At 33.4% G+C, this 27,156-nt stretch overlaps 1 protein-coding gene across 1 annotated transcript in view; it reads left to right on the top strand.

Moving 5' to 3' along the window:
* Nucleotides 1-27,156, top strand: part of ATRNL1 (attractin like 1) — a 672,454-nt gene that overhangs the window by 183,628 nt on the left and 461,670 nt on the right. The window contains exons 19-20 of the mRNA XM_060034012.1: nt 576-713; nt 19,432-19,525. Coding sequence (XP_059889995.1) covers nt 576-713; nt 19,432-19,525 — 232 coding nt within the window. The remainder of the gene's footprint in view (nt 1-575; nt 714-19,431; nt 19,526-27,156) is intronic.

The following is a 27,156-nucleotide window of genomic DNA, read 5'->3' as shown; positions in this document are numbered from 1 at the left end:
TGCTTTAAATCTGTTTGTTTAGTTCACATTCGAATAGAATTTTAATTAGGCCTTGAAGGTTTTCTTGCCCAAAGAAGATAAACATTCATACAAAGTAATTTAAAAGTGCTGTGTTTGCTAATTTTAAACTAATGTATTTTCTTGAAGTAAGGACTTATTACCACACAATTTTCTATATTGATCCTTTTTTATTATATGTAAATATAATTAAGATGCATTTTAGCATTCTTTGTCAAAGGTCTTTTATTTATTCCTGTTAATAGACATAATTGTCACATGAATCTTTAAGGAATATGTTAAAAGATATTTCCCCCTTAGCTACAACTTTTATGTTTCACTTAAATTTCTAACCCCTACATTTTACAGGTCATATGCAAAATTTCAATACAGAATTTATTGTATATAATGTCCTATATTAGTATTTTGAGACACACATTAATAAAAAACTTGGGAAATGCCCGTTGGACTCTGCTGCCATTCAGATTTGTAAAATAAATTCTTTGTCCTGATGGCAGTTATACTTGATACTGTTATGTAGATATTAAAAATTTTTTTTTTTTTACTGTTTTCCTTAGCTTGCCAGTGTAATGGACATAGCACTTGCATCAATAATAACGTGTGCGAACAGTGTAAAAATCTTACCACAGGAAAGCAGTGTCAAGACTGCATGCCTGGTTATTATGGAGATCCAACCAACGGAGGACAGTGTACAGGTAATTATTTTTTCTTTCACTTCAGTGTATTTTTACTAAGGAAAAGAAAATTAAGAAAGATATCCCTCTTGTGGAAAATATATTTTATTAAAGAAGTTGTTTTCCATTAAGTCTCAATATTTTTGGAAGGAAATATATATTTATTAGGGACTATGAACTATAAAAATTCTGTGATATACTTGCTTTAAGAAAATCTTACTTTTCTTATTTCAAAATGAATACATGATTACTATAGGAAATTTAGCAAATGCAGATAAATTAAAAATTACCTGTAATCTTACTATTCTAAAATAATCACTGCTGATAATTTGTTTTTTAATAATAGTAAGTTATCATTTTACATTTTACTTTAGGAATAAGAAATAAAGGTTTTGTGTATGCCTTACATCACGTAAGTTTTTTTGTTTTTTTGTTTTTGACAGGGTGATAATATAACGTAAGGTTTAAGAGAATGAGTTTAGAATCAGTCCTTTGCTGAAATTCCAACTCTGCCACTGTTTAAATGTATGGCTTTAGTTAATTCACTTAGCATCTCAGTGCTTCATCTTTCTCATATGTAGAAGGAAGATGATAATACTTCATTGGATTATTGTAAAGATCAAATATGATCCTATGTAATAGAGTCACATATAATAGGAATTGAAGCACGTTAAAAGAGCATTATAAGAGCCTAACTATTATCATATCATTTTTCGATCGTGAAACCCTTCTTTTCTCTATTTCCTCCTCTGTCCTGCTGCTTCTTTCTCCTACTTTTTAAAAAAGAAAATTTGGTCTTTCTTTAAAAAATTTCCTTAAAATTTGTTTTTTTCAGTAATCCTTCTTCATTTCTAGATTAGTCCTTGTTCCTTAAATCTTTAATCTACTTTTTCTAAATGGAATAGCCTGTAGAGCACTCACAGAAAAGCCTCAGTTGTTGGCTGTGATAAGATGAGAAATCTTCATAGAGAGAGTTGGGCCTGGGCCTTTAGATAAAACTTTTTAACACTACCTGCATATTAAAGCCACCTGGAGAGCTTTTAAAAAATACGGATGTCTGGGTCAATCCATAAATAATTAAATCAGTCTCTGTTTATCGTAAGGTGATTCTTGGTTCTTTTCAAAGTCTTCCCAAATGATTCTAATATACACTCAGGGTTGAGATACACAGAACGATGAGCTGTGCTTTAGAGTCAACAAAACTGCTCTGGTAATAGCAGGTTTGGTGCTGATTGAAATTGTGTGATATGGAAAGCTCTGCCCTGATTGAGGCTGTAATACAGAAATTGTTTGACGCTTGCATTTTCTGTGTTCTAGGCACTGTACTCATAGCTTATATTCATTATCTCATTTCAACTGTACAACAACTGTATGGGAGAAGTCACAATTATCTCCATTTTACATACAACCAAATACACAAAGAAGTTAAATAAAATACCCAAATCATACTGCTAATAAGAGGAAGAAAGTGTCTGATTCTTAGGCCTAACTCTTAACTGTTAATGCAGAAGTGGTGTTAATACGGACAGGGAGGATCCAGTAGCCCTTATTAGCCAAAAGCCACAGCTTAGTGCTGTGTTCATTGTTTACAGAAGCAGCAGTAGAAATGTGTACAACGGAATCCACAAAGTGTAGACCTTACCTAGTGGAGTCATAGTATTTTGTTATTTTATGTTTATTAAGTAAAAAGGTAAGGATTTTGGAGCCATCTTGTTTTCCAAAAAGCTTTTTACTACTGAATTTTCTATAGCCAAGAATTTCATTGGACAAAAAGTGTATTTCAGATAGATTATTTATGTCATATATATATATAAATGTTTTGTTTCCATAACTTTAAGACAAAACACACCTGGGTCGTTTTTATTCCACATTGCAATTTATATGTGTTTGCAACCTTTCATATATTTAATATACAATTATTTTAATTTACTTTTATGAAAATGATTTCATTTACAGTCTCCAAATTATTTTAATGCCTATATAATAGTCCATGGGGATTTTGTGAAGTAATTTACTTCATATACTTCTGTTATTTATATATTGCTTCCAACCATAACCCCATTTTTAGCATTTTTAAAATTTGAGGTCAAATTCACATAGCATAACAGTAACCATTTTAGGTATACAATTCAGTGGCATTTACTACATTCATAATATTGTGCAACCATCACCTCTGTCAGGTTCCAGAAAATTTCCTTCCCTCCAAAAGAAAATGCCATACTTATTAAGCAGTCATCCCAGTCCCTGGCAGTCACTAATCTGCTCTTTCTTTATAAATTTACTTATTCTGGATATTTCATGTAAATTGGATCATAAAGTATGTGACTTTGTGACTGGCTCCTTTTACTTTGCATAATATTTTTAATGTTCATTCTTGTTGTAGCATCTATCAGTACTTCACTCCTTTTTGTGGATGAATATTATTCCATTGTATGGATATATCACAATATTTTTACCCATTTATTCATTGACGGACATTGGGGTTTTTTCCACCTTTTGGCTATTGTGAATAGTGCCGCTATGAACATTACTGCACAAGTTGTTTTTGAATACAAGTTTTTAGTTCTTTTGTATGTAAACTAGGAGAGGAATTGCTGGGTCATATAGCAATTTTATGTTTAACTTTTCGAGGAACTGCCAAATTATTTTCCATGGTGGTTGCACGATTTTACATTCCCACCAGCAACGTGGAGGATTCCAATTTCTCTACATCCTTGCCAACAGTTGTTATTTTACATTTTCAGAAACTTTTAGCCATCCTAGTAGGTGTAAAACTATTTCTCATTGTAGTTTTGATTTGCATTTCCTTAATGACTAGTGATGAAGTTGTTGGCCATCGTATATTTTTTTTGGAGAAATGTCTATTCCAGTTCTTGCCCATTTTAAAACAATTTTAAAAATTGTGGTAAAATGTACATAATATAAAATTAGCCATTTTAACCATTTTTAAGTGTGTAGTTCAGTTTCATTAAGTACATTCACATCGTTGTGCAACCTTCATTACTATCCATCTCCAAAACTTTTTTCATCTTGCAAAGCGAAAACTGTATAACCATTAAATAATAGCTCTTCATTCCCCAACACCGGCCCCTGGCAGCCACTATTTTACTCTTTGTCACTATGAATATGATTACTCTAGACACCTCAAATAAGTGGAATTATCCAGTATTTGTCCTTAATGATTGGTTTTTTTCAGTTAGCATAATGTCCTCAAGGTTCTCATATAGTAGCATGTGTCCTTCCTTTTTGTTGCTGAATAATGCTCTGTTGTATGTATATACCGCATTTTTAAAATCCATGCATCCATTGATGGATGCTTGAGTTGCTTCCACCTTTTGACTATTGTAAATAATACTGCTATGAATATGGCTGTACAAATATTTGTTTGAGTCTTTTTGTCTCTTCATGTGCATATTGGCCACTTGTATATCTTCGGAGTAATGTCTTTTCGAGTCCTTTGTTCATTTTTTTAATTGGGTTATTTGGTTTTGTTGTTGAATTCTAAGAGTTCTTCATATATTCTAGTTATGAGGTCCTTATCAGATAAATGATTTGCAAATATTCTCCTGTTCTGTAGGTTGTCTTTTCACTGTCTAGACAGTGTAGTTCAAAGCACCGAAGTTTTCAATTTTGACGAAGTCCAGTCTGTCTCTTTTTTCTTTTGTTGCTTGTGCTTTTGGTGCATATCTAAGAATCCATTGCCAAATGTAATGTCATGAAGATTACCAAAGTATTATTTTAATTTTTTGCCAGCATAGGCAAAAGGAACGTTTGAATAAGTATATTAGCTAAAAACTGTTTTAAATTAAAATAGTAAGTTTTCTCATTCCACCAGGCATAGTGCTTTTAGAAATATGTTTCCCTTTGGGGATGATACTTCTCTGCTAGGTTTAAGACTAATTCAGTTATTTCATATTATTTTTGTTGCTGACATTATACATGTGGAAAGCTGAGGTATAATGCAATAGAAAACTAAAGAGAATGAAAGATAAATACCTTTCTTATTCACTGTTGCACATTCCCTGGTAGTTTATGAAGCTTTAAACAATTCCTTATAGTTTCCTTATTTCCTAAATTTGGCAAAATTGTATTTTTCTGTCTATGACTTTTCTACAGTGATGTGATATATGAAATTCATTTTTATTTCTTAGGGCCACATTAGCAACCTAACTAAATAAACAATATGTCACATCTTGTGAATTATATTTAATGTGGCAATGGCTAAAATCAATTTATAAAATATGAGAAGTAAAAGTTTTCTACTATTTTTTCATTTTTAGTTCACCTTATTGAGAAAAGTTCATTTTTTCATTATTAGTTGCACGTATTAAAATTCAAAGTCCATGGTGATGTTAAGGGAAATAAGGAAATAGATTTATATTTGAATGGTAAGGCTTTAAATGTACTGCAGATTTAGATATTCTTTTAAAAAGTAGGCCTACTAAAGCCATTTAACTGTGTTGTCAATATATAAATGTACTTGTAGACTTCCTTCAGATTGTTTTTAAACTATGTTATATTTATAGCTATTCTTTTAGTACAATTATTGAAAGTGCTTTATTATTAAAATTATTTTATTTCTTATTAATGTTCAGGAAGATTCTCTGTTACAAACTTGCTCTGGCATTGGTTATCTATCTATCTATCTATCTATCTATCTATCTATCTATCTATCTATCTGTCTGTCTTTGTAGCCATAAAAGAATATAACATTGTTAAGAGTTTGGGCTTTGGAATTATACTGATTGGGTCCATATTCTGGCAATGGCACTGTCACCTTGGATAATTATTTAACCTCTTAGTGTCTCACTTTCCTCACCTGCAAAATGCAGCTAATTTAATTTACTGTGTGGCTTAAATAAACATATGAAATAATTTGTATTTCCAGCAAATGTTAACTCCATAATGCAAATTATTATTGTTACTATTTATAACATCATTAGGCTTAAGTATGTTAATATAAATGTATGAATCAGACTTTTGGGACAGTATTATTTTTGCCGTGTTATCTCCAATTTAACATAAATTTTAGTAAAAGAAAATAAATGAAAGTTTCATTGAATAGAGTAATAGCTCAATGTGCTACAGCAGCTCAACACTCAATATACTGTACTACTTTGCGATGAAGGATTACCCTTGAATTCCATAATTACTGATTACTTACTATATGCAAAGTAGTGTGTTAGGACTTACTAAAATTTATATATGGTTGACTTGAACAGCGCAAATTTGAACTGTGCAGGTCTACTTATACACGGACTTTTAAAATAGTAAATACTATAGTACCACAATATCCACGGTTTGTTGAATCTTGTGTATAGAAGATGCAGAAATGTGTATAGGAGGAACCTGGTATATGGAGGAACTGCATATATGGAGGGCCAACTATAAGTTATACAGGATTTTCTGTTGCACAGAGGGTTGGTGTCCCTAACCCCCTCCCTATTCAGGGGTCAACTGAACATTGTGTAGGTGCTGTAATAGTGTTATGTAGAAGTTGAACAATAGAATCAGAGACAAAGAGATTAATTTTAATGGGAGGACCTGGGTAGGCCCTTGAGAGTTGAGGCAATTTGCATGCTTCAATTTTCTGTAATTATTATTAGCTGCATGTTTTTCATTATAACTTGTTCTAAATGTAAGAAACTAAGCTATAATGTTATTAATCTTAAAAATATTTTAATATCTTTACATGTATTTGTTTTGTTTAATTACTCATAAAAAATGGACTATAAGAAAAAAGTTCCCCATATGAAGTATACAGACATTTAAAAAATTGCAGTCTTGTATTACTAATAGTTTTCTTCATCTAGGTCTTACCGTTTTTAGTTACCTTATTGTGAGATGTCTAATGGGTTTGGTTGGTGTTATGAATAAATTCTTTTCCTTTAACATTGCCTTCATAACTGGTTTCAGTAAAATGTAATTTTGTATTTATGACTTTTAGTTCATTTTATTATTCTTTTTCTAGGTTCTTAAATAGTATATAATTTTCTTTCTATAATTTTTACTTTTAATAGTGATAAAGAAACTCTTAGTTTTCAGGTTGAGGAAAAAAAGTTCTTTCAACATAGTAACAGTTTTGTTTTTACCTTTGTTTCTTATTAGCAAAACTTATGTTTTTCTTTTTGGCATATTATTAATATCTGTCCATAGCAGGCTTTTACAGAAATATTTAAAACTTTAATAAACACACTGGGCTATGACACAGATATGCTCTGAGACTTGAGGGTGGTAAAGAAGATAAGTGAACTCTTCTTTCTCTCTACCAGGATGGGAGATTTTTTTCATTTTAAACCCTTCTTACATATTGCAGATTGTTCAGAGAAGCTGAAAGTTTATAACCAAATGAACTCGAGCATTTCTGAAAATAAATGTAAGAAGTTTAATTCTCTCAAAATGGAAGCATTGACCTGAATAATCTAAAAAGGCAGATAAATGAAAATCACTTGATATGGAAATCTTGTTTTTATTAATTACTTTGACACAACAAAGTTGAAAGTTTGTATTTTCTGAGTACACGTTATCATCCTGTGTGGCAGAGAAAAGCCAATCTGAGATTTTAAATATTTCAAAGAATGGCCGTTAAATGAATAATTATATAATTACATGTAGCTATTTAGTATATGATATAGTCATGAAGTTATACTTTGATCTAAAATTCTCTTCAGAATGACATTTTTATGTAAATTTAAGAAAACAGGAGAGCCTTTTAAAATCATATAGAACTGCCTGTTTCAACTGCATGATTAAACAGTCTTTATTGCATAGTTTCTGTAATATTTGTAGCTAGTTTCTCTTCTCTGTATACTAAGTTTTTGCAACTTTGTTTTCCTTGTAGAAGTGTTCCTCTATGTCAGATTGCTCAGTAACCCTGTTTTCTTTATCTACTCCATCTTTTCAAACTCTTTTCATCCTTTTTGTTCTCAAAAAGGAAATGTTAAGGATAAGAAGAACTGCGTTTATGAAAACTGTTTGGCCCTGACATTGTCAGCTATTTTAGAATGACTTTTGATTGTGGGTTATTAGAAGATGCAGTTTACTACTCTTCTCTTAGATTCCTTTTGCGAGAGCTGTCTGTGGGTTGAGTCTCATGAAACTGCTAGAGATATTAGTCACTGAACTTTTAAGTGCTGGGGAACTTTGCCATGCATGGCTTACTTTGACACCTTTCTCAAGATCTCCTTTCCTACTTTTTATTTGCACAAAGTTCTACTTTCCACCTGTCCTAACTTAAAATAAATTTTTACTTCGACTTTTGGCGTTGGGTTAGTGGTTTTTAGGCTCCTAGACTCGATGTTATAGACTATCTCCATCTCTGATTTATCAGTTTTGACCATGAAGTGTGTCACTTGAATGTTTTCTTTTCATTAGTAAGTTCACTAGTATATCTCTTACGGAATTAAACAAAAAAGTATTCAGTGGTTTTAGGTCTACAAGTACAGTACTTACCTATTTGGGGCAAGATAGAAACCATTATTTTATCTAAGTGTTCAATATTTCTCTTTAATTTCACTTGATGTGATGCTTATCATCATGTATTGCTTTAGGTTTTATGTTACAAGGATCTGGCACTATTGTTTTTTTTAATAAGTAAGGTAAAAAAATTTAATTTAAAAATAAAAATGGCTCTTACCCTAATCTACAAAGGTTGAGGAATTACTATTAGCTTCAAATGACAGGCCTAGGATGAAAAAAAGTAAGGGGTGAATTTAAAGTGGGGCGTACTTCTTGTATTCTAAAACATATAAAACATTTATTTAGTATGTTACGGAAAATTAGAGGTTAACTAAGAAACTCTAAGCATGTACTTACCTTGTCCTGATATGTAAAGGTTTTTTCAAAACCAAAATCAAGCTAAATACCAATTTGCATGCACACTTTTTCATATCTCAAAAACTACTTAGTGATGGTGGGGAAGTTAATTATATATTAGAAATGCCTAGAGCAGGTGTAAAAAAGCACCAGCATAAATATTCTCTTAAATATTTCATAAACATATCAAAATGCTCCTTAACATATTATTTAAGAAGAAATGCCTTTTCTTCAAATGTTCATTTTTATATATTAAGACATGAATGCAAGTATTTGCATTTCTCTTAATCATATGTAATTTTTTATACCTTTTATCTTGCTTTTTCTTTAAAGGCCTATTTACTGATTTTATAATAATCACAGTCTATACTTGTAGGCTTTAACGCAAGTATATAAACATGTAATTGTATGTTTAGTGAACAGTGCAGCCTACTTTATTAAGCAATTTTAACTTATTTTTTGACTTCTTATTAAGCATTTCTATACAGGCCACTATTATTCAAATCAATGTTTATAAACTGAATTCAGTAACTTTATTATTTAAAAAATGTTCTCACTTTACCCGCATTTTGTTAATGGTGATACAATTCTTTTGGGGCTCAATTTTAATGGTACCTTTGATTCCTTCCTTTTCTTCAACCCTTGTATTCTGTCCCAAGCTGATTCTGACTCTGCACTGTCTCTGACATCTATCTCTGCCTTTATATTCCATTACCTTTATTAGTTTAGGCCCCCATGATTCCTCTTCTCTTCCACTACTGTTGGATGTTACAGATTACCTAAAATGGAATAGGTTCTTATTAAGTATTTGTTGAATTAATGAATGATTACCCTCTATATATGCAATCTCTCCATTTGTAATCCACCCTTATATCTCCTTTATCAGAAGATAAAGACATAGTTTTCTTCCCCAAAACATTCAGTGATTTTTATGACTATTTCCAAAATCTTTCATTGCCTCCAAAGTGTCTGTGAAATAAATTAAGACCTCCTTGACAAGACGTTCAAGGCCTTTTATGCTCTGACCCAGAGTGATTTTTCTGGTTTCATATCCTACCATGTTTCTCATATTCTACCACATCTTTACTTCTCTTTTTCTCTGTGTCCACATTTAAGTTAAGTTATTAACATTTTCCTTGTCAGCCAAGCTCCAAGCATTATATTAAAAACATATATAACTAACATTTAATGGTATTTTATTTTATCTAAATAAAAAACCAGGAACAATAAAATAAAACATATTTTATTTAGATATTTTATCTAAATAAAATACCAGGAACATTGCTGAGAGCTTTGCCTAAAGTTTTTCATATTCTCCAAAGCATTTTGTCAAGTATATACTATTATGTCAGTTTTATAGAGGAGTAAACCAAAGACATAGGCCTAAAGAGTCATGTTAAAGGTTAAGCCAGCAAGTGATGGAACCAGGATTGAAATATGGATACCAGACTCTTGTACTCCAAAGCAAGTATGTGCTTACATCTTTGAATCTCAGATATAATCAGTGGTCAGCTCTAATCCATTTCGAAGCCATAATATTGAACTGCCATTGTCTAGTTGTGTCTACCTTTACCTTAGCTTAGCCCACTGTAGCAGTTTCTAAATAGATCAGCCTCACTTTCTTTTAGTTGATCCTTTATTCTGTATCTAGGACATTCACAATATTGTATTCCTTTTCACCTCATATCAAACCACTCCTTCATATAAACCCAACTCTTTACCCATTTTTCCTATTTTTGCTTCCCTGGACACTACTGTGCCTCTGGACTCCATTACTCATTTTTCAAATCTCAACTCTGGAAATTTCAGCCTGAAAACTTGTAATGTCCCTCCTAACTTCAGGCAGTGTTGGTACCTCCATGGTGATAGCCATCAGTGTTTTTGTAAGTCATTGTTCACTTATCTTTCTAAGTAGGATGTGAACTTCTTGATGAGGAAAGTTTTGTCTTAGTTGGTTTTTTTTAAAAATCATTTTTACATTATCTTTGTGACGCTATTACATAGGTAGTAGTACTGTGCTTGGTATATAGTTAGCCCATTGCTATATTAATATTACTAAGAAAATGTAATATCTGTGTCATATGTTTTACTCATTTTCATATGATCTAAGACAAAATGTAATTCAGACTTTCTAGCTAGGTGGGTTTCACGTTTCAACCAATATTTTCACTTTAGAGCAAGAGGTAAAAAGTAGCTTACTATTTTTCTCAGGTTGATTTTTCTTTTATTTTTCAGTAATAGAGGCAGAAGTGAAGCAATATTGGTTCCAAAGTCTATATTTTATTTTGTTCTAAATGAGGATTAGTTTTAATAATTACCAATGGTGTTTCATTCTGTACTCATAACTTATTGAGCAATAATCCAATATTTTGTACATAAATTTTTCATTAAATACTGATGAGAAGTTATATGAAGTTTAGATAAGGAAGAAAAATGAAATTTATATAATTCCTTTCAGTTTCTAGTTTTTCTAGAGAAGATAAATAGATTATTGGTGTCTGACTTCTCAAAGCTTACCATCTACATTTCACTTCACTCTATTAATTTTGGGGTCATTTTAACAAAATGTGTTATCCTATAAATGTTTTTAAGTAACTTCAAAATATCTATTTCAGTATACCATATAATGTGTATTTTAAATGATTTTAAGGTATATTCTGTTTATTTTTCTATCTGCCAGCAGCTAATTCTTTCAAGTTTGAAGTTGTATTGTGCTTATGTGAATCCCATTGTTGGTAACTGTAGGCATTTGGGTAATTATTCACATAGGATGATTGGTTTTTCTTGAAAAGATAGAGACTAATGTTTTCTTGAGAAATGGAATCATTATTTTACATATTGTTAACAACATCCCTTCTACTCAGAAGTATAGAAACTAAACCCTTAATAACATATGGGAAAAACAAAGAACTCTTCAAATAAAGTTGTTAACATAATGTTATTATTGACCTACAAGTAAAAGACATAAAAGTACATTTTATTATCTATTTTTAAAGTGTAGAAATGTTTAATCTTTTCAAAATTGAAAAGGTCTGTTAATTTTGGGGGGACATAATTTCACACAGAAAAGTTGTAAGGATATTCAATAAGTTCCCTCGGATTTCTTCTTTCTCTCCCTGTCTCTCAATTAAACATTGCAGACTTGATATCCCTCTATTCCTTAAAGATTTTAGGGTTTATTTTTTAAAAGTTGGGAATTCTCTTAACTACATTTTAATTGTAGATATTAGGAAATAAACATTGATGCATACTGTTATTAAACATAGACCTTACCAATTGTCCCAACATTGTTCTTTAGAGCAAAAGAAAATTCAAGATTACTAGTTGCATTGATTTGTGTGTCTCTTCAGACTTTAATCTGGAACATTTCTTGAGTCTTTCTTTTTATGTACTGACATTGACATTTTTTAGGAATACAGGTATTCCCCGCTTTTCAGATGTTCATAAACATTTGGTTAAAGTGGTGTCTGCCAGATTTCTTCACTATAAAGTCACTATTTTATCCTTTAATGAAAAAATATCTTGTAGGAGATACTATGAGACTATGTGAATATCATGTTACTTCTCAAACTTTTACTCACTAGTTTTGTGATTTTTACCAAACAGAGATTTTCTGATTCCATCATTCTTTCTACAATAATTAGTTAGCTTTCTTCTACAATGAAAAGCTCTGTCTTCTCTAGTTTGTCTGTCTGTGAATCTTATCTGTGTATTCATCTGTGCATCTATGTATTTATCTATGTATCTATGCATCTGTCTATGTTTCTATCTATGTATTTATCTATCTATCATTCTTTGAGCATTTCCTTATGTTTTGGCACTCATCTTGAACCTTTCCTGCCCTAACTGGAAGCTGGCATTTCTCAAGCATCCCTGGTTCCTTTACTGGGCTCTTTGCTACAGGGCCATCAGTGTTTATGAATCATCCTAGCAGACAGAACTGGAAAATAGGTGTATGTATACATAACAGACACCAATAAATTCTCATACATAAGTATAAACACATCAGTGCCCATTTCTGTATCTACCTGTACTCTATAGTAAAATCCATGAGTTCACACTAATGCCTCTCATTTCCTATCCCTTACTACAGGGTTCATTCTATCCTTCCTCCTTTCCAAATTTTTAATTTCCTTCTCTGACAGCAAATAATCTAACTTTAGTTATTGACAATAAATATATTTTTATTTATATCAATAAAAATATATTTATTTTTATATGCTAAAGTTTCATATGTATTCAGTTCTATCTGTAGATCTTCTATGCTACTCCACTGATCTGTTTGCCTATTGATGTGCCAGTACCACAGTGTTTTAATTTTAGAGGGCTTATAAATGTTTGAATGTCTATTAGAACTAGTCCCCCACCCCCTTTTTTTTTTACATCTTTATTGGAGTATAATTGCTTTACAGTGGTGTGTTAGTTTCTGCTTTATAACAAAGTGAATACATATACATATGTTCCCATATCTCTTCACTCTTGCATCTCCCTCCCTCCCACCCTCCCTATCCCACCCCTCCAGGCGGTCACAAAGCACCGAGTTGATCTCCCTGTGCTATGCGGCTGCTTCCCACTAGCTATCTATTTTACGTTTGGTAGTGTATATATGTCCACGCCACTCTCCCTTTGTCACAGCTTACCCTTCCCCCTCCCCATATCCTCAAGTCCATTCTCTAGTAGGTCTGTGTGTTTATTCCTGTCTTACCCCTAGGTTCTTCATGACATTTTTTTTTCTTAGATTCCATATATATGTGTTAGTATACGGTATTTGTCTTTCTCTTTCTGAGTTACTTCACTCTGTATGACAGACTCTAGGTCCATCCACTTCACTACAAATAACTCAATTTCGTTTCTTTTTATGGCTGAGTAATATTCCATTGTATATATGTGCCACATCTTCTTTATCCATTCATCCATTGATGGACACTTAGGTTGTTTCCATGTCCTGGCTATTGTAAATAGAGCTGCAATGAACATTTTGGTACATGACTCTTTTTGAATTATGTTTTTCTCAGGGTATATGCCCAGTAGTGGGATTGCTGGGTCATATGGTAGTTCTGTTTTTAGTTTTTTAAGGAACCTCCATACTGTTCTCCATAGTGGCTGTACCAATTCACATTCCCACCAGCAGTGCAAGAGTGTTCCCTTTTCTCCACACCCTCTCCAGCATTTATTGTTTGTAGATTTTTTGATGATGGCCATTCTGACTGGTGTGAGATGATACCTCATTGTAGTTTTGATTTGCATTTCTCTAATGATTAGTGATGTTGGGCATCCTTTCATGTGTTTGTTGGCACTCTGTATATCTTCTTTGGAGAAATGTCTGTTTAGGTCTTCTGCCCATTTTTGGATTGGGTTGTTTGTTTTTTTGTTATTGAGCTGCATGAGCTGCTTGTAAATTTTGGAGATTAATCTTTTGTCAGTTGCTTCATTTGCAAATATTTTCTTCCATTCTGAGGGTTGTCTTTTGGTCTTGTTTATGGTTTCCTTTGCTGTGAAAAAGCTTTGAAGTTTCATTAGGTCCCATTTGTTTATTTTTATTTCCATTTCTCTAGGAGGACCCACCCCCTTTTTTTTTTAGCTTTTCTTTTTTAGTGTTTTCCTGACTATTCCTGAATGCATATTTTCTATGTGATTATTATTATCAATTTATTAAGTTCCATTAAAAAACGTTAGTATTTTTGTTGAGATTGGGTTAGGTTTATAAACTAATTCAAATAGAACTGACATCTTTATGATATTGGGTTTTTTTTTCAAGAACAATGTGTGTCTTTCCATTTTGTCACAACTACTTTTATGTCTCCCATGGGTTTTGCATATTTTTTGTTAAAATTTATTCCTAAGTATTTTATCTTATTCATTACAATTATAACTAAGATTTTATATCCTTTACCTGGTTATTGTTAAAGGGCTATTGATTTCTGCATATTAATTTGTTAAATTTATTACCTTACTGAATTGCTTATTGTTTTAATTTGTTTTAACACTGATTCTCTAGGGTTTCCAGATACTATCATATCATTTACAAATAGAGATAGTGTCACTTTTTTTCTAGTCCTTACACATCAATTAACTTTTCATGTATAATTACATTGGTTATTATCTCTAATACAATTTTAAGAGTAATAGATCTATTGGGGAATCTTGCTTTATTCCTGATCTTAGTGGAAGAAAAGCTTCCAGTGTTTTCTTATTAAGCAAGATGCTGGCTATTATATATATATGTGTATCTATAGATATATATAGATATATATAAAAAATATATATACACACACATATACGTATGTTTGTGTGTGTGTGTGTGTGTGTGTGTGTGTGTGTGTGTGTATTTATGCTAAGAAAGTATCCTTGAATTACTATTTTATTGAATGTTTTATCAGGAATGGGTATTGACTTTTGTCAAAGACTTTTTAACATCTGTGTAGATAATCATATTTTTAGATTCGATAATATGGTATATTAATGAATTTCTTAATAATGAATCAACCTTGCAATCTTCGTACTTATATTAAACGGTGTATTTACTGAATACGTTATTATCATTGATGTTTTCAGGTTAGTTTCAGCTTTGAAACTGTTAAAAAAGTACATTATATATTTGAAATTAAAAAGCATATATGGTCAAGAATGTTACATGTTACCTATATGTGCCATCCACACATATATATCGTCTATCAAGAAGCTGAAAGAATCTCAGGATATAACTCTTTACTACTTACTAGATGTATAAATGTGGACTTTTTTTTTTCATTTCTGTGAGGCTGTTCTATCAAATGAGTATAATACATATGGTGTAAAGATTGAATAGGTAATGTGTGTGAAAGTACTTTGGAAATAGTGCAGTCATATATGGTTGCAAAATATTGTTCTTATCATTAACCTACTTCATGTTTTATATTTTTAACATAATGAATACTCAACGACTTTTTTCAGATGATTTGATTCATTGATTAATAACTATTCAAAACAACCTTTAAAAACAATCTCATTGAAAACATTGCAGATTTAAAAAGAGATGCAATAAAAATTCAATAAATTGGAATTTAAGAATTTGAACTTAAGGCAAGTAGTAATTTTTGGTGGTAGAACGGAATGTGGGAAAAAATGCCTGGTATTTCATTGGTATTGAGGTTTGGCTTGTGAATAGATTCTAATAATATGTGTCATTCTTGCCTCATCTGTAGCCCAGGGTATTAATATTTTGCTCTACTTTTTTTAGATGTATGAAAACTTCAGATTAAAGAAATAAGTAAAATTTAAAGCGTTTAAAAACTTTAATGGTAGTCATTAGGCGTGTTCAAGAAATTTATCTTGCTAGAGTTAGAAAATGAAATATGACTAAAGTTATTCTTTATCAAAGCTAAACACAAGGTATTAAAAATACAATTCCAGAAGAGTTGGGTTGAAATTTATTTTGGTCAAATATTTTCAGTGCTTATGCTTAACCCTCTTCTATCAAAAAAGAAAAAACCAAAACCTTGTTTGTTTTAAATGAGATTTGTGTTTTGAACATTCAGTCAGAATGAAGAACTGACAAGTTATGTGTTTCCAGGCTTTGTGGTTATAGGTCAGGGGTTGGCAATTTTTTTTTCTCTAAAGCATCAGGTAGTGAATATTTTATTTTTTGTGATCCAAGGTATGGTTGCTGCTTTGCTGCTGCCTCCTCTTGTTCCTCCTCCTTTTCCTCCAGCTTCACCTCCTTCTTCTTCTCCACAATACTTTGAAAATGTAGAAACCGTTCTCAGCTTATGGGCCATAAAAAATAGGAAGTGAGGACTTGCCCTCACGGATATAGTTTACTGACCCTTAAAACAGATGGTTAGAGTTTCTCCTCATTTTTCAATATGTTAGATGGCTTTGAAATATAAAATATGAATCTTAATAGCCCTCTTGGCACTTTATGGCTTTCCAACCTGTAACTTAAATCCTTAAAACAGTACCATTTACTTGGCAGTTCCAGTCCTTAAGTTCTAGATTCTTGTTCACCATCATATTCTCAGACTAGTTCTAGAGCAGTGCCTTTCACCCAACAGCATTCAACAAATACTGGAACAAGGACTGAATAACTGAGTTTCACTGTGCTTTATTTATTGGAGAAAGAATCATTTCTTAATTTCTCATTTACTCTTTATTTAGGCAAATATGGGTGCCCAGTATCCTAAGTAAACAAAATAATCTCTGTAAGTCAAATGACACATTTTAAATTATGAGACTTGTCATCTTTCCAGGAGAAAACAAAATCATACTCTCAGCAACAGATTAATACATGGCAATAGTTGTAATTTTTGAGTTTTTAGTGAGAAAAACCAAATTGCTAAGATATTATTGGTATCAACATTTCATGTTTATTTATATCAAAGGGAAACAGCTATGTTCTGTTTTCCCTTTTCATAAACCACACATGATGGCTATTTGGGCTTAGAGCTGTAAATAAAAATATAAGTTTGAAGAATTAATTTTAAGTCATGTGGCTATTTGAACATTTGTCTTTGCCAGAATTCTTACTATATTTGAAACCTAATGAAATATATCTACTAAATATCAAGTATAATTACACTAGAAGTATATAAAGGAAATTAAGTGGACATGATCTCCTAACTCCCAGAAGCTGTTGTATTTGTGTGTGACAGATAGCAATGACATAGCAATTAAAGGACGGAGGCACATAAACTGACTTGGAAACAAGTACTGCCAATGACTATTTTTTGATTTCCTTTTCTAAAGTATATCCTTTATATACAATTTATTTGAATAACTCTTACAGCATCTTTTTTTCTATCCTTATTGTTTAGTTTTAGTTACAAGTTGATATTGCAAATTTATATTATAGGGAAACAGAAATACCATGTGACCTCATAATGTTCCTGTAATGTATAGCTAGGCTATAAAATCATCATCATATAAAATTTACCAAACAAAAGGCCACAGTATGATGATTTTATAGGTGCTTATTCAGCATAAAAAGATAACCTCAAACGCTGAAAACAACAGAATGATTTCAGTACCGTCATGAAGTATAAATTTTAAACAATTGAATTTAAAATACATTTGTGCCATTTTAGCCTGAAGTGTAGCACCAGAAGGGAATTCTCTCAAAATGAGTTTTCACTAAAAGGTATTTTTTAACACAATATTTTTTTCTGTCTCAGAAATTATTAAAGCTACTATACATTGATAATTCTTTAAAGAAATGCTGCAAGTGTGACTGTTATCTAGTTCTGCCATAAAGGGTAAATAAGTTTACCCAAGTTTTAAAATATTAATGTGCATCATTTGTTTTTTAGTGAAGTTCTGAATACAAGATAATATTAATGTGAAACGGCAAGTTAATATTAAAAGATACCATGGTATATGCATTCACTATTTATGAAGTTACATGGTATCAGTATATCTGAGTCCCTTTTTTGCTCATGATAATTTCCTTTATTCCTTGCACTTCTGCATCTTGTCATTCATTTCTAAAATTCTCACATGTTGTGTTTCCATAGTTAATTCTACAAACTTAAAGGAAGATTATACTGATCTATTTTAATAGTCTTTATGAAAGAAAACCCACACTTTTATGTAGAAGTCTCTTTTAGCAAAGAAAGCCTGGCTTCTTAAATAATCTACCTAATACCAAAATTTATTTTTTATGTGTGTGTAGGGTTGTATATATTTACTTTATATTAATTATGTGTTTTTTCAAAGCAAATAATCATAAACAATTAATAAGCTTAGTGTTCTAAAATATTTTGATCAAAATCAGTGACTCATTATCTTATTTTTAAATGTGTATGAAAATCAGGAATGAAGTCATTATTTCATTTTTATCAATAGAATGGTTTAACTAGCTGGTTGTGTGCAGGAACACAGTAGTTCTCATTAAAGGTTTTTGAAAGGGCTGATGACATGATCAGCCTTATCTCTTGAGAATATGTCTCAGGATTGGAGAATAAGTTGTAGCCATACGGAAGGCAGAAAGATCAGTTATGTAATGTATTGGTGTCAGTAAGAGAGCATGAGTGACAGGACTTGAATGATGTGTTACCATAGTGGAAAGGAGGAGGTCAGATACAAGAAAGATCCTGCATGTAGAAACTAAACCTGCCAGCTGATTGGATGTTGGGCACAATAAAGTGTGAGATTTGTGTCCTGAATAATTGGAACGCTGATCTTTAACAAAGGAATGCAAAGTAAGAGAATGAAATGAGTTCAGTATGAACCAAATTGACTATATGTAACTGTTTTTCTATGGAATGTTTCAGGTAGTATTCTGGAATACTAAAACTGAGAATGATCTCAGAAAAGGATGATATTTGGGCAAATAAACAGATATGCTTTTTTATACAATATGTAAAATTATATTTTTTTATTGTTGGCAGTGGTAAAAGTAGTGGAAGTAATAGTTGCATTTATTAAGTGTTTGATATGTGCTAGGAATTTAAAATACATTATCTCATTTAATTCTCACTAAGTCCTGAGAGCTCCTTTTTCCTTTTGAAGACGAAGAAACTAAGACTAGCGAGGTTACATAAATTGCCCAAGGTCACATAGCTAGTGATTATAGATGTACATTTTGAAGCTAGATGTACATTTTGAAGCTGAGCTGTTTGACTCCAAAGATCTTATGCTCTTTGAAACTCATTTCATTAAGTAGATGTACCAAATTAGAAATGGAAAAAAGTCCAAAGAAGGATGAGATAAATACTTGGATCCACACTAGACTTCAGGATACCCCAAAGACTTTGAAGAGTTTCACAAAATTTTTAAATAAGTGAATTTACTTCCCCTTAATTAAAAATAACTTGTATGCTAACCCTAGTTTTTGGATGGCAAGAGGATAATCGATGGTTTACAAATAAGATAATACAACCTTCCCTGAAATGTGATGCACATGTTTGTGATGGGGAATATTCAATATCATTTTGGTTTTGACTTACAGCTTGTACATGCAGTGGACATGCAAATATTTGTCATATGCACACAGGAAAATGTTTCTGCACAACTAAAGGAATAAAAGGTGATCAATGCCAATTGTAAGTAAACATTACTTTCTAGAACTTTCATGGGTTGAATTTATGCTGTAGAACTAATTGTTACAGGTTTTCCATTTTAAGTTTAGTGTTGTGTTAGTTGAGCAACCAGTATTATTGTAAGCTATGTTTACTTGCATTTTATCAATTTTCATAAAAAATTAAGCCTTTAAAATGACAATTTTGTGGAGCCTTCAAAACAGAGCCCAAAGAATATTTGTCTTTTGTATCTCTCTGATAAAAAGAAACATTCTTATTTTTTCTGGAAAAATATATATCAAACCTCCATTGCTATCTTTATAATTGTTCTCTATATCTTGTTAAATAACTGAAATCCAGTGTTTCTATGCATTTCCTTCTTTTGAATCTTTTATTATTAATTCTGATCATTATAGTCTTTTAGGCCTTGCAAGTGGTTTTTTATACTTATCTTCTTTTTCTCTGTTATTTCATTAGACATGAACCCACTCTTGTTGTTACTCTGCTTTCAGTAGTTTTATGAGTGGTTTTTGTCTTTTTATAATTTAGTTGTTATTCTCACCTACCTCCAAAAGGAGTAACTTTAAAAAGTAGTCGTTTCATGTTACTTAAATTTTTTCTTATTCATATTCTTCATATATTAAAATCATTTTTATAGTTTTGAGTTGTATAGATGCACTTACATTTATATTAGGTATAATGTGCTGTATGACATAAACCATAAATTCTGATTATAATAATTATATAATTATTTTAAAAATTAATAAAAGATTCTCCAAAACTATATGTAAAAATTTATATCCAAAGAGGTATGTTAGCCATGGAAAATGATCTTTTTGTTTGTTTTTATTTAGAACAATACATTATTTACAATAGAATTATCCTAAACATTTCAAGTTAGATGGTTACATCTTTGACTAGTCACTGAGGTATCATAGGTTTTCAAGAGAAGGTGAGCAGAACCAGTTTTTATTCCTTCTCCATAGTCTCTAAACTTAAAAATGAGGTCAAAGCATAAGATCTTAGGGAAATTCCTATTAAGGAAGGCTATTTTGTTCTCAGTACCAATGAGATTAAATCAGAGTCCTATGCTTTAAGTCAGAGAGATGCCTCCAGTGTTTTGCAGTGCTACATACTGGTTGTCATAAGTAATGCCAACTTCTTGGGTGTGTGACATGTGCATTTACACAGGGCCTCATGCTTAGAAGGGCATCATGCCTGATTGAATGTTCTTCTGTCGCCATATTAAAATTCTTAATAAATTTTTAACGAGAGCCCTTCATTTTCATTTTGTACTGTTCCTTGCATCTCTCTTACCCCAATGAATTGTGTAGTAGCTCTTGGTCTTAAGCAACAAATACCTTATTTTTGTTGTGAGATTCCATCATCATTATAAACACTGGCAATTTAAATTTGTACTTTACTTCTGCACAAATGGTATAACCATCCATAATAATTATCTGTTATGTGATGCAGTACGTTAGAAACATTTTTGTTTCCAGGTAAGAGAGACAGTATTTTAATTCACTGAACTCATGGGCTTCTAAGCTTATATATACAGAGTTACAGGATTTGGCATATGTATGAAATATTAGAAAAATAAATTATATAGTTCTGAATGGTGAAATTACATTTTTCCCTAGTTATTATAAACGGGAAATTTTTTATAAGCAGAGGAAAACTTGGAATACTAATTTGTAGAGGGTATTTTGTGGACAGTTTTTGTAGATAGAATTACATTTATTACTTTTTTGTTTTACTTATTTATATAAGATTTATATTATATAATAATATATATCATATATTATTTGTATACAAATATAAAATAGAAATATATGTATATTATTTACGTATTTATATTAAATATATATTTATATTTGTATAAATATTTATTTATTAATTTAATTTATTTATTTGAGTGTAGGGCAGTGATGACAATAGGGTCCTCATACTTAAAGCAATAATTTCCTGCAGTGTGCTTATACTGGAAAAAATGCTCTCTTTAAGAAGCAAAGCTAGTAACTCAAGTCAGTAAACAATTATTAAATGAGTGGTTGCTACTCTTAATGAAGATGACTAACACATGGTTTTTACTTAAAGCTTCTTTCAGGCTAGCAGTGGAGACACTAGCCAAAATATACTATATTAATTTATTATTGATACATTAGTGATTTGAGATGCTTATCAATGAACTCTTTCCTCTTCCCAGGATAATTTCTGTTTGGCTTTAAGTATGTAGTCAGACATCACATCTCATTTGTGTATTTTTCATAACCTCTCCAAATTGAAATTGGTTCTCTTCCTATTTACTAATTTTTTCCTTGCATTATCTATGTACTTGCCTGTATCCTTTATTAAGTGAACCTCTTTAGGGACCATTGCATCAGTACTACAATGTAAGTGTTCAATAAATTTATTTAATGGAATAGAATGAAGAAAGTAGTGAAGGAGTACTGAAAGGGAATGATTGATTTATCATGGAAGAATAAGGAAAGTGTGAGCAAAGCATATTTGAGATGGAACTTGAAGGAAGAGTTAAAATTTTCTGGGTATAGAATGTAGTAAACAGAAAGGGATACCACATCAGTAAAGCAAACAAGTAAAAATGAACGATAGCATTTCCAGTTTTTGCTCAAGATGTAGAGAGCTGGAAAAAGCATTGTTCCCACCTTTACAATGAAAGAAAGAAAAGCTGGGCGAACTGCAAATTCATGCGTTTTCTTGAAAGTGTTGAAGAACTGAGATTACAGGGTAACCAAATGACCGAAACTCTAAAGAGAAACAAGAGCTTTCAGGGAGAAATGAGACAGGAACGCTGGCTAACCTGGAATGAAGCCAGCGGGAAGCTTAAAAGCAGAGTCCAGCTGAGGTGGCTGATAAATCGGTGCTCAAGTGCTCATCATCAATAGTGTGAAGGCCCTGGGGCCGAGGAATTGGTGGGTCCACACATGAACTGCACCAGTTGTTCATGGAAAAATTGGAGATAATTTCTTGTGGTGTGTGCTGGGGGTAGGGAATAGCAGACACAGTGGGCAGGACTTCAGTGTGGGGTCAAAATATTCATTTAAAGGGACACCAAATTATTAATCTTGCCAAGGTAAAGTTCTCATTCTGGCCCTGGCCTAAACACAGTTGGAACTCAAAAATGGTAAGTTAAAAATTAATTTAATGGAAAAGTATAATATAAAAATAAATATGAAATGAGTGAAGTGGTATTCTCTAGGAAAACTGTTTACTTTTGAGGAGCAACATGCAGACTTTAAAGAAAACACATATTATTTTTGTAAAATTTCTCAATTTACAATGTGAAGGTGACCCATATTTGCATTATGTAAAATATGTCTGTCATTTTCAATGTATGTGTAATGAAGGTCAGTAGTATTTAATTGTTTTTTCCTTCAGCCTTCTAACAACCCTACTGATAGAAACTAATGTTCCTCAGTGGGAAATAAAGGGGAAATCAGATAAAAATAGGTGAAAGTAGTTTTGATAAAATGTTGTGGCAGATACTTACGATACATCTTGCCAACTCTCATGGCTTTTAGGGTTTCATCAAGGCTGCAGTGGACAGTTTCCTGTACTTTCCAATATTCCACATAAAGAATGAGAATCGGGCTTCCCTGGTGGTACAGTGGTTGAGAGTCCGCCTGCCGATGCAGGGGACACGGGTTCGTGCCCCGGTCCGGGAAGATCCCACATGCCGCAGAGTGGCTGGGCCCGTGAGCCATGGCCGCTGAGCCTGCACGTCTGGAGCCTGTGCTCCTCAACGGGAGAGGCCACAACAGTGAGAGGCCCGCGTACCGCAAAAAAAAAAAAAAAAAAGAAGAAGGAGACTTCCATCAATTCAAGGCATAATGTGAACATCAGAGGCCCTCATAACAGCATTTAAAGACCCTCATCCTCTATAGCCAGAGAGCAGAGTATCTTGAAAATTATGCCCAGGATTTAATCATAAGGTTGGCAGACTGCAGATGAAACTGAAGGCTCAGTCATGACAATTTACGCATGCCAGAGTCGTTGCCTGATGACAAGGAGTAAGACTTTGAGGCCTACAGTGGGGACACTTATGAGTACGACCTTAGAACCCTGAATCCTAGATTCTCTTGAACACTCCTGACAGAAGTAGCCCTCTGTCATTTGCTAGAGTAGAATAGCTTCCTTTTCTCTGGACACAGTGCAAAGATTTCACCTGAGGGTTATGCTTCCTAAAAAGATGTCCTCTTCCAGAGTGTCCCCTGCCTCTACTTACTGTCTTCAGATCAGTAAGAAGCATCAGGTCTCAGTGTAGCATGAATGGGAAAACTCAGTCTCTGCTATAGGAAGAGATAGCTTATTCACTCAGAAAGTTGCAGAGCCTGGCAAGTATGCAGAGGCAGGAATCAGGAATGCAGAGTGAGGGTGTTGGACCTGGGGACATGGGATATAAGACCGGAGAAGGGAGACTATACTGATACGGCGTCACTCTTCTATATTTCAGGATTTCATATCTTAGTGAGTTTACATGAAGTTGCTGACGGCTTTTTAAAGTGTGGACATGATGCTTGCCTCTAGTTAGTGAGGTGGGAGTTGCTGGAACTGTCTTGGGAAATTTTGAGCAGTGGGGTCAGAAACTCAGGAAGTTGGATGTATTGGAATGCATGTATTACATAATATCAGACTGCTCATTAACTGACTATATTTTCTTGGAGGTCTTCCAGAACACTTCCTTCACTAGGACTGTAAGGAGTACAGCAGTAAGGGGAGCCCTGGAATCTGTGGAACTCAGTGGTGGCTGTTCTCTGTAGGTCCTGATAGACAGTAAAAATGATTCCAGTCAGCTGGGCTCTCTAGTGACAATGTGTGTGTCAGGATTCCAGAACAGTAGAAGCCAGGTGGTGACATTTAACTCTTAAATATAGATATAATTACCTTAATAGTCAGCAAGACCAGATGACCATCAGGGGGTATTGGTCAGCAGGGATATGTGGAAATGCCTAAGTGAGTTCTGAGGGATGAGCTCAATTGGCAGCCAACTAGATTATTGTTGGACTTGTATCACCAGAAAAAATCATGAACCAATAAGCAGAAGGTTGATGTCAGCTGCCTTAGTAGAAAATTGTGATCCTTCAGTCTTTTCCTGATTCTGATTTGAATCTCTGATTCCCAGAGCCCATCAGTTAAAATAGTGGTTGGGTTCCTTTGAGGAACCACGCATGCCATCTCATCAATACACACAATACATTCTCCTCCATTCTATCCAGTGGGACCTCAAGCCATTTAGTACATAATTGGTCACTGGAAAATGGCGCACACATACTTTTGAAGTATGCACACATACTTTTGCATTTAAGTGTTGAGTATCCACTTAAAATGCCTTGTGACGCTAATCGTATCTGCATGAGCAGTTCTTCTCTCCAGTAAATTGCACATCACAGTGAAAAGTGAGCTTTCGTGGTTCTTGTGTATTTTTCATCGTATTTAGTGCAATACTGTAAACATTAAATGAAGCCATGGAACCCATATGAAGTGCCACTAGGGATACTGGAAGTGCTCCTGAGAAGCAGAGAAGAGTCATGACACTACAGGAAAAAGCTGAATTGCTTGATACGTACTATAGATTGAGGTCTGCAGCTGCAGTTGCCTGCCATTTCAAGACAAATGAATCCAGCATAAGGACCATTGTAAAAAACAGAGAAGGAAATTTGTGAAGCCATCACTGCAGCTACTCCAGAAGGTGCTCAAACCTTGTACTCATTGCATAATACCTTTTAATCTCATATTGAAAATGCAACTTATGTGGGTGCAGGATTGTTGTGAGAAAGGCATACCTATAGACTCTAATATGATTCAAGAAAAAGTGAAGTCATTATATGTCAACTTACAGCAAAGGGAAGATGAAGGGTCTAAAGCTGGAGAATTTAACGCCAGCAAAGGATGGTTTGATAATTTTAGAAAGAGGTTTGGCTTAAAGAATGTCAAGATAACAGGAGAAGCAGCTTCTCCTGACTGAGAGGGAGCAGATGAGTACCCAGATGCCATTAAGGAATCACTGATGAGATATCTGCTTGAACAGATTTTCAAGAAAAAAATGCCACAAAGGACTTCTGTTAGTAAGGAAGAGAAGCAAGCACTAGGATTTAGGGCAGGAAGGGGTAGCCTAACTCAACTGTTTTGTGCAAATGAAGTCAGGTTTATGATCAGGACTGCCATTGTCTATAAAGCTGCTAATCCAGGAGCCTAGCAGGGAAAAGATAAATATCAGCTTCCTGTGTTTTGATTGTACAAGAAGGCCTAGATAACGAGAACCATTGTTTTGGATTGGTTCCATTGATGCTTTGTTCCTAAAGTCAGGAAGTACCTTGCCAATAAGGGACTGCCTTTTAAAGTTCTTTTTGCTATCGGACAGTGCCCCCTGGACGCTCAGATCTCCATGAGTTCAACACCAACGGCATCAAAGTGGTCTACTTGCCCTCTAACAACATCTCTAATTCAGCCTCTAGATCAGGGCATCCATAAGGATCTTTAAGCCTCATTACGCACAGTACTCTATGCACAGGATTGTCAGTGCTATGGAGGGGAACCCAGATAGGGAGAACATCATGAAAGTCTGGAAGGATTTTGCCCTGGAAGATGCCGTTGTGTTATAGAAAAAGCTGTGAGAACTACAGAGCTTGAACCAATAAATTCCTGCTGGAGAAAACTGTCCAGATGATCATGACTTCACAGGATTTATGACAGAGACAGGAAATTGTGGAAGAGATTGCGGATATAGAAAAAAAATTTAAAAAGGTGGGGGTTGAAGGGTTTCAAGATATGGATCTCGGAGAAATTCTAAAGCTGATAGATACCACACCACAGGAATTAACTAAGGACAGCTTGATGGAGTTGAGTGCTTCTGAACCAGTGCCAGACAGTAAGGAAGAAGATGTAGAAGAAGCAGCACCAGAAAACAAATTGACATTAGACAGTTTGACGTGGGGTTCTGATTATTCAAGACTACTTCTAACTTCTTTCATGACATTGGAGCCTTCTGTGATATGGCTGCTGAAACTAAAGCAAACGGTGGAGGAGAGGTACTGTATAGAAACAATTTTTAGAGAAATGAAAAAACAAGAAAAGTCCAACAGAAATCACAGTACATTTCTGTGAAGTTACACTAGTGTGCTTGCCTCGCCTGCCTCCCCCGCCCCTCCTCCACCTCTTCCTCCTCTGCCTACTCAGCGTGAGACAGCAGGGGTGAAGACCTTTAAGATGATCCACTTCCACTTAATGAACAGTAAATAATCATCATGCCATATAGTCAATCAACTTATCTCTTGTGTATGTGTGAGTGCTTTCCTGTGAAAATGTAATAACTGTATGACAGAACTGTGTGTGACTTTTTTTTCTTTTTTTTTGCGGTACGCGGGCCTCTCACTGTTGTGGCCTCTCCCGTTGTGGAGCACAGGCTCCGGGCGCACAGGCTCAGCGGCCATGGCTCACGGGCCCAGCCGCTCCGCGGCATGTGGGATCTTCCCGGACCGGGGCACGAACCCATGTCCCCTGCATCAGCAGGCGGACTCTCAACCACTGCGCCACCAGGGAAGCCCCTGTGTGAGACATTTTTGTGTCATCATCATCATCTGAGTATTCGTCATGTAGGTCATTGTGTTTAAGACTTGTATTGAAATGGATAG

This window comes from Delphinus delphis, chromosome 16 (genome assembly GCF_949987515.2).
Source record: "Delphinus delphis chromosome 16, mDelDel1.2, whole genome shotgun sequence".
Lineage (NCBI taxonomy): Eukaryota > Metazoa > Chordata > Mammalia > Artiodactyla > Delphinidae > Delphinus > Delphinus delphis.
The sequence above is the reverse complement of the archived record's forward strand: the minus strand, read 5'-3'. Positions and strand labels throughout refer to the sequence as shown.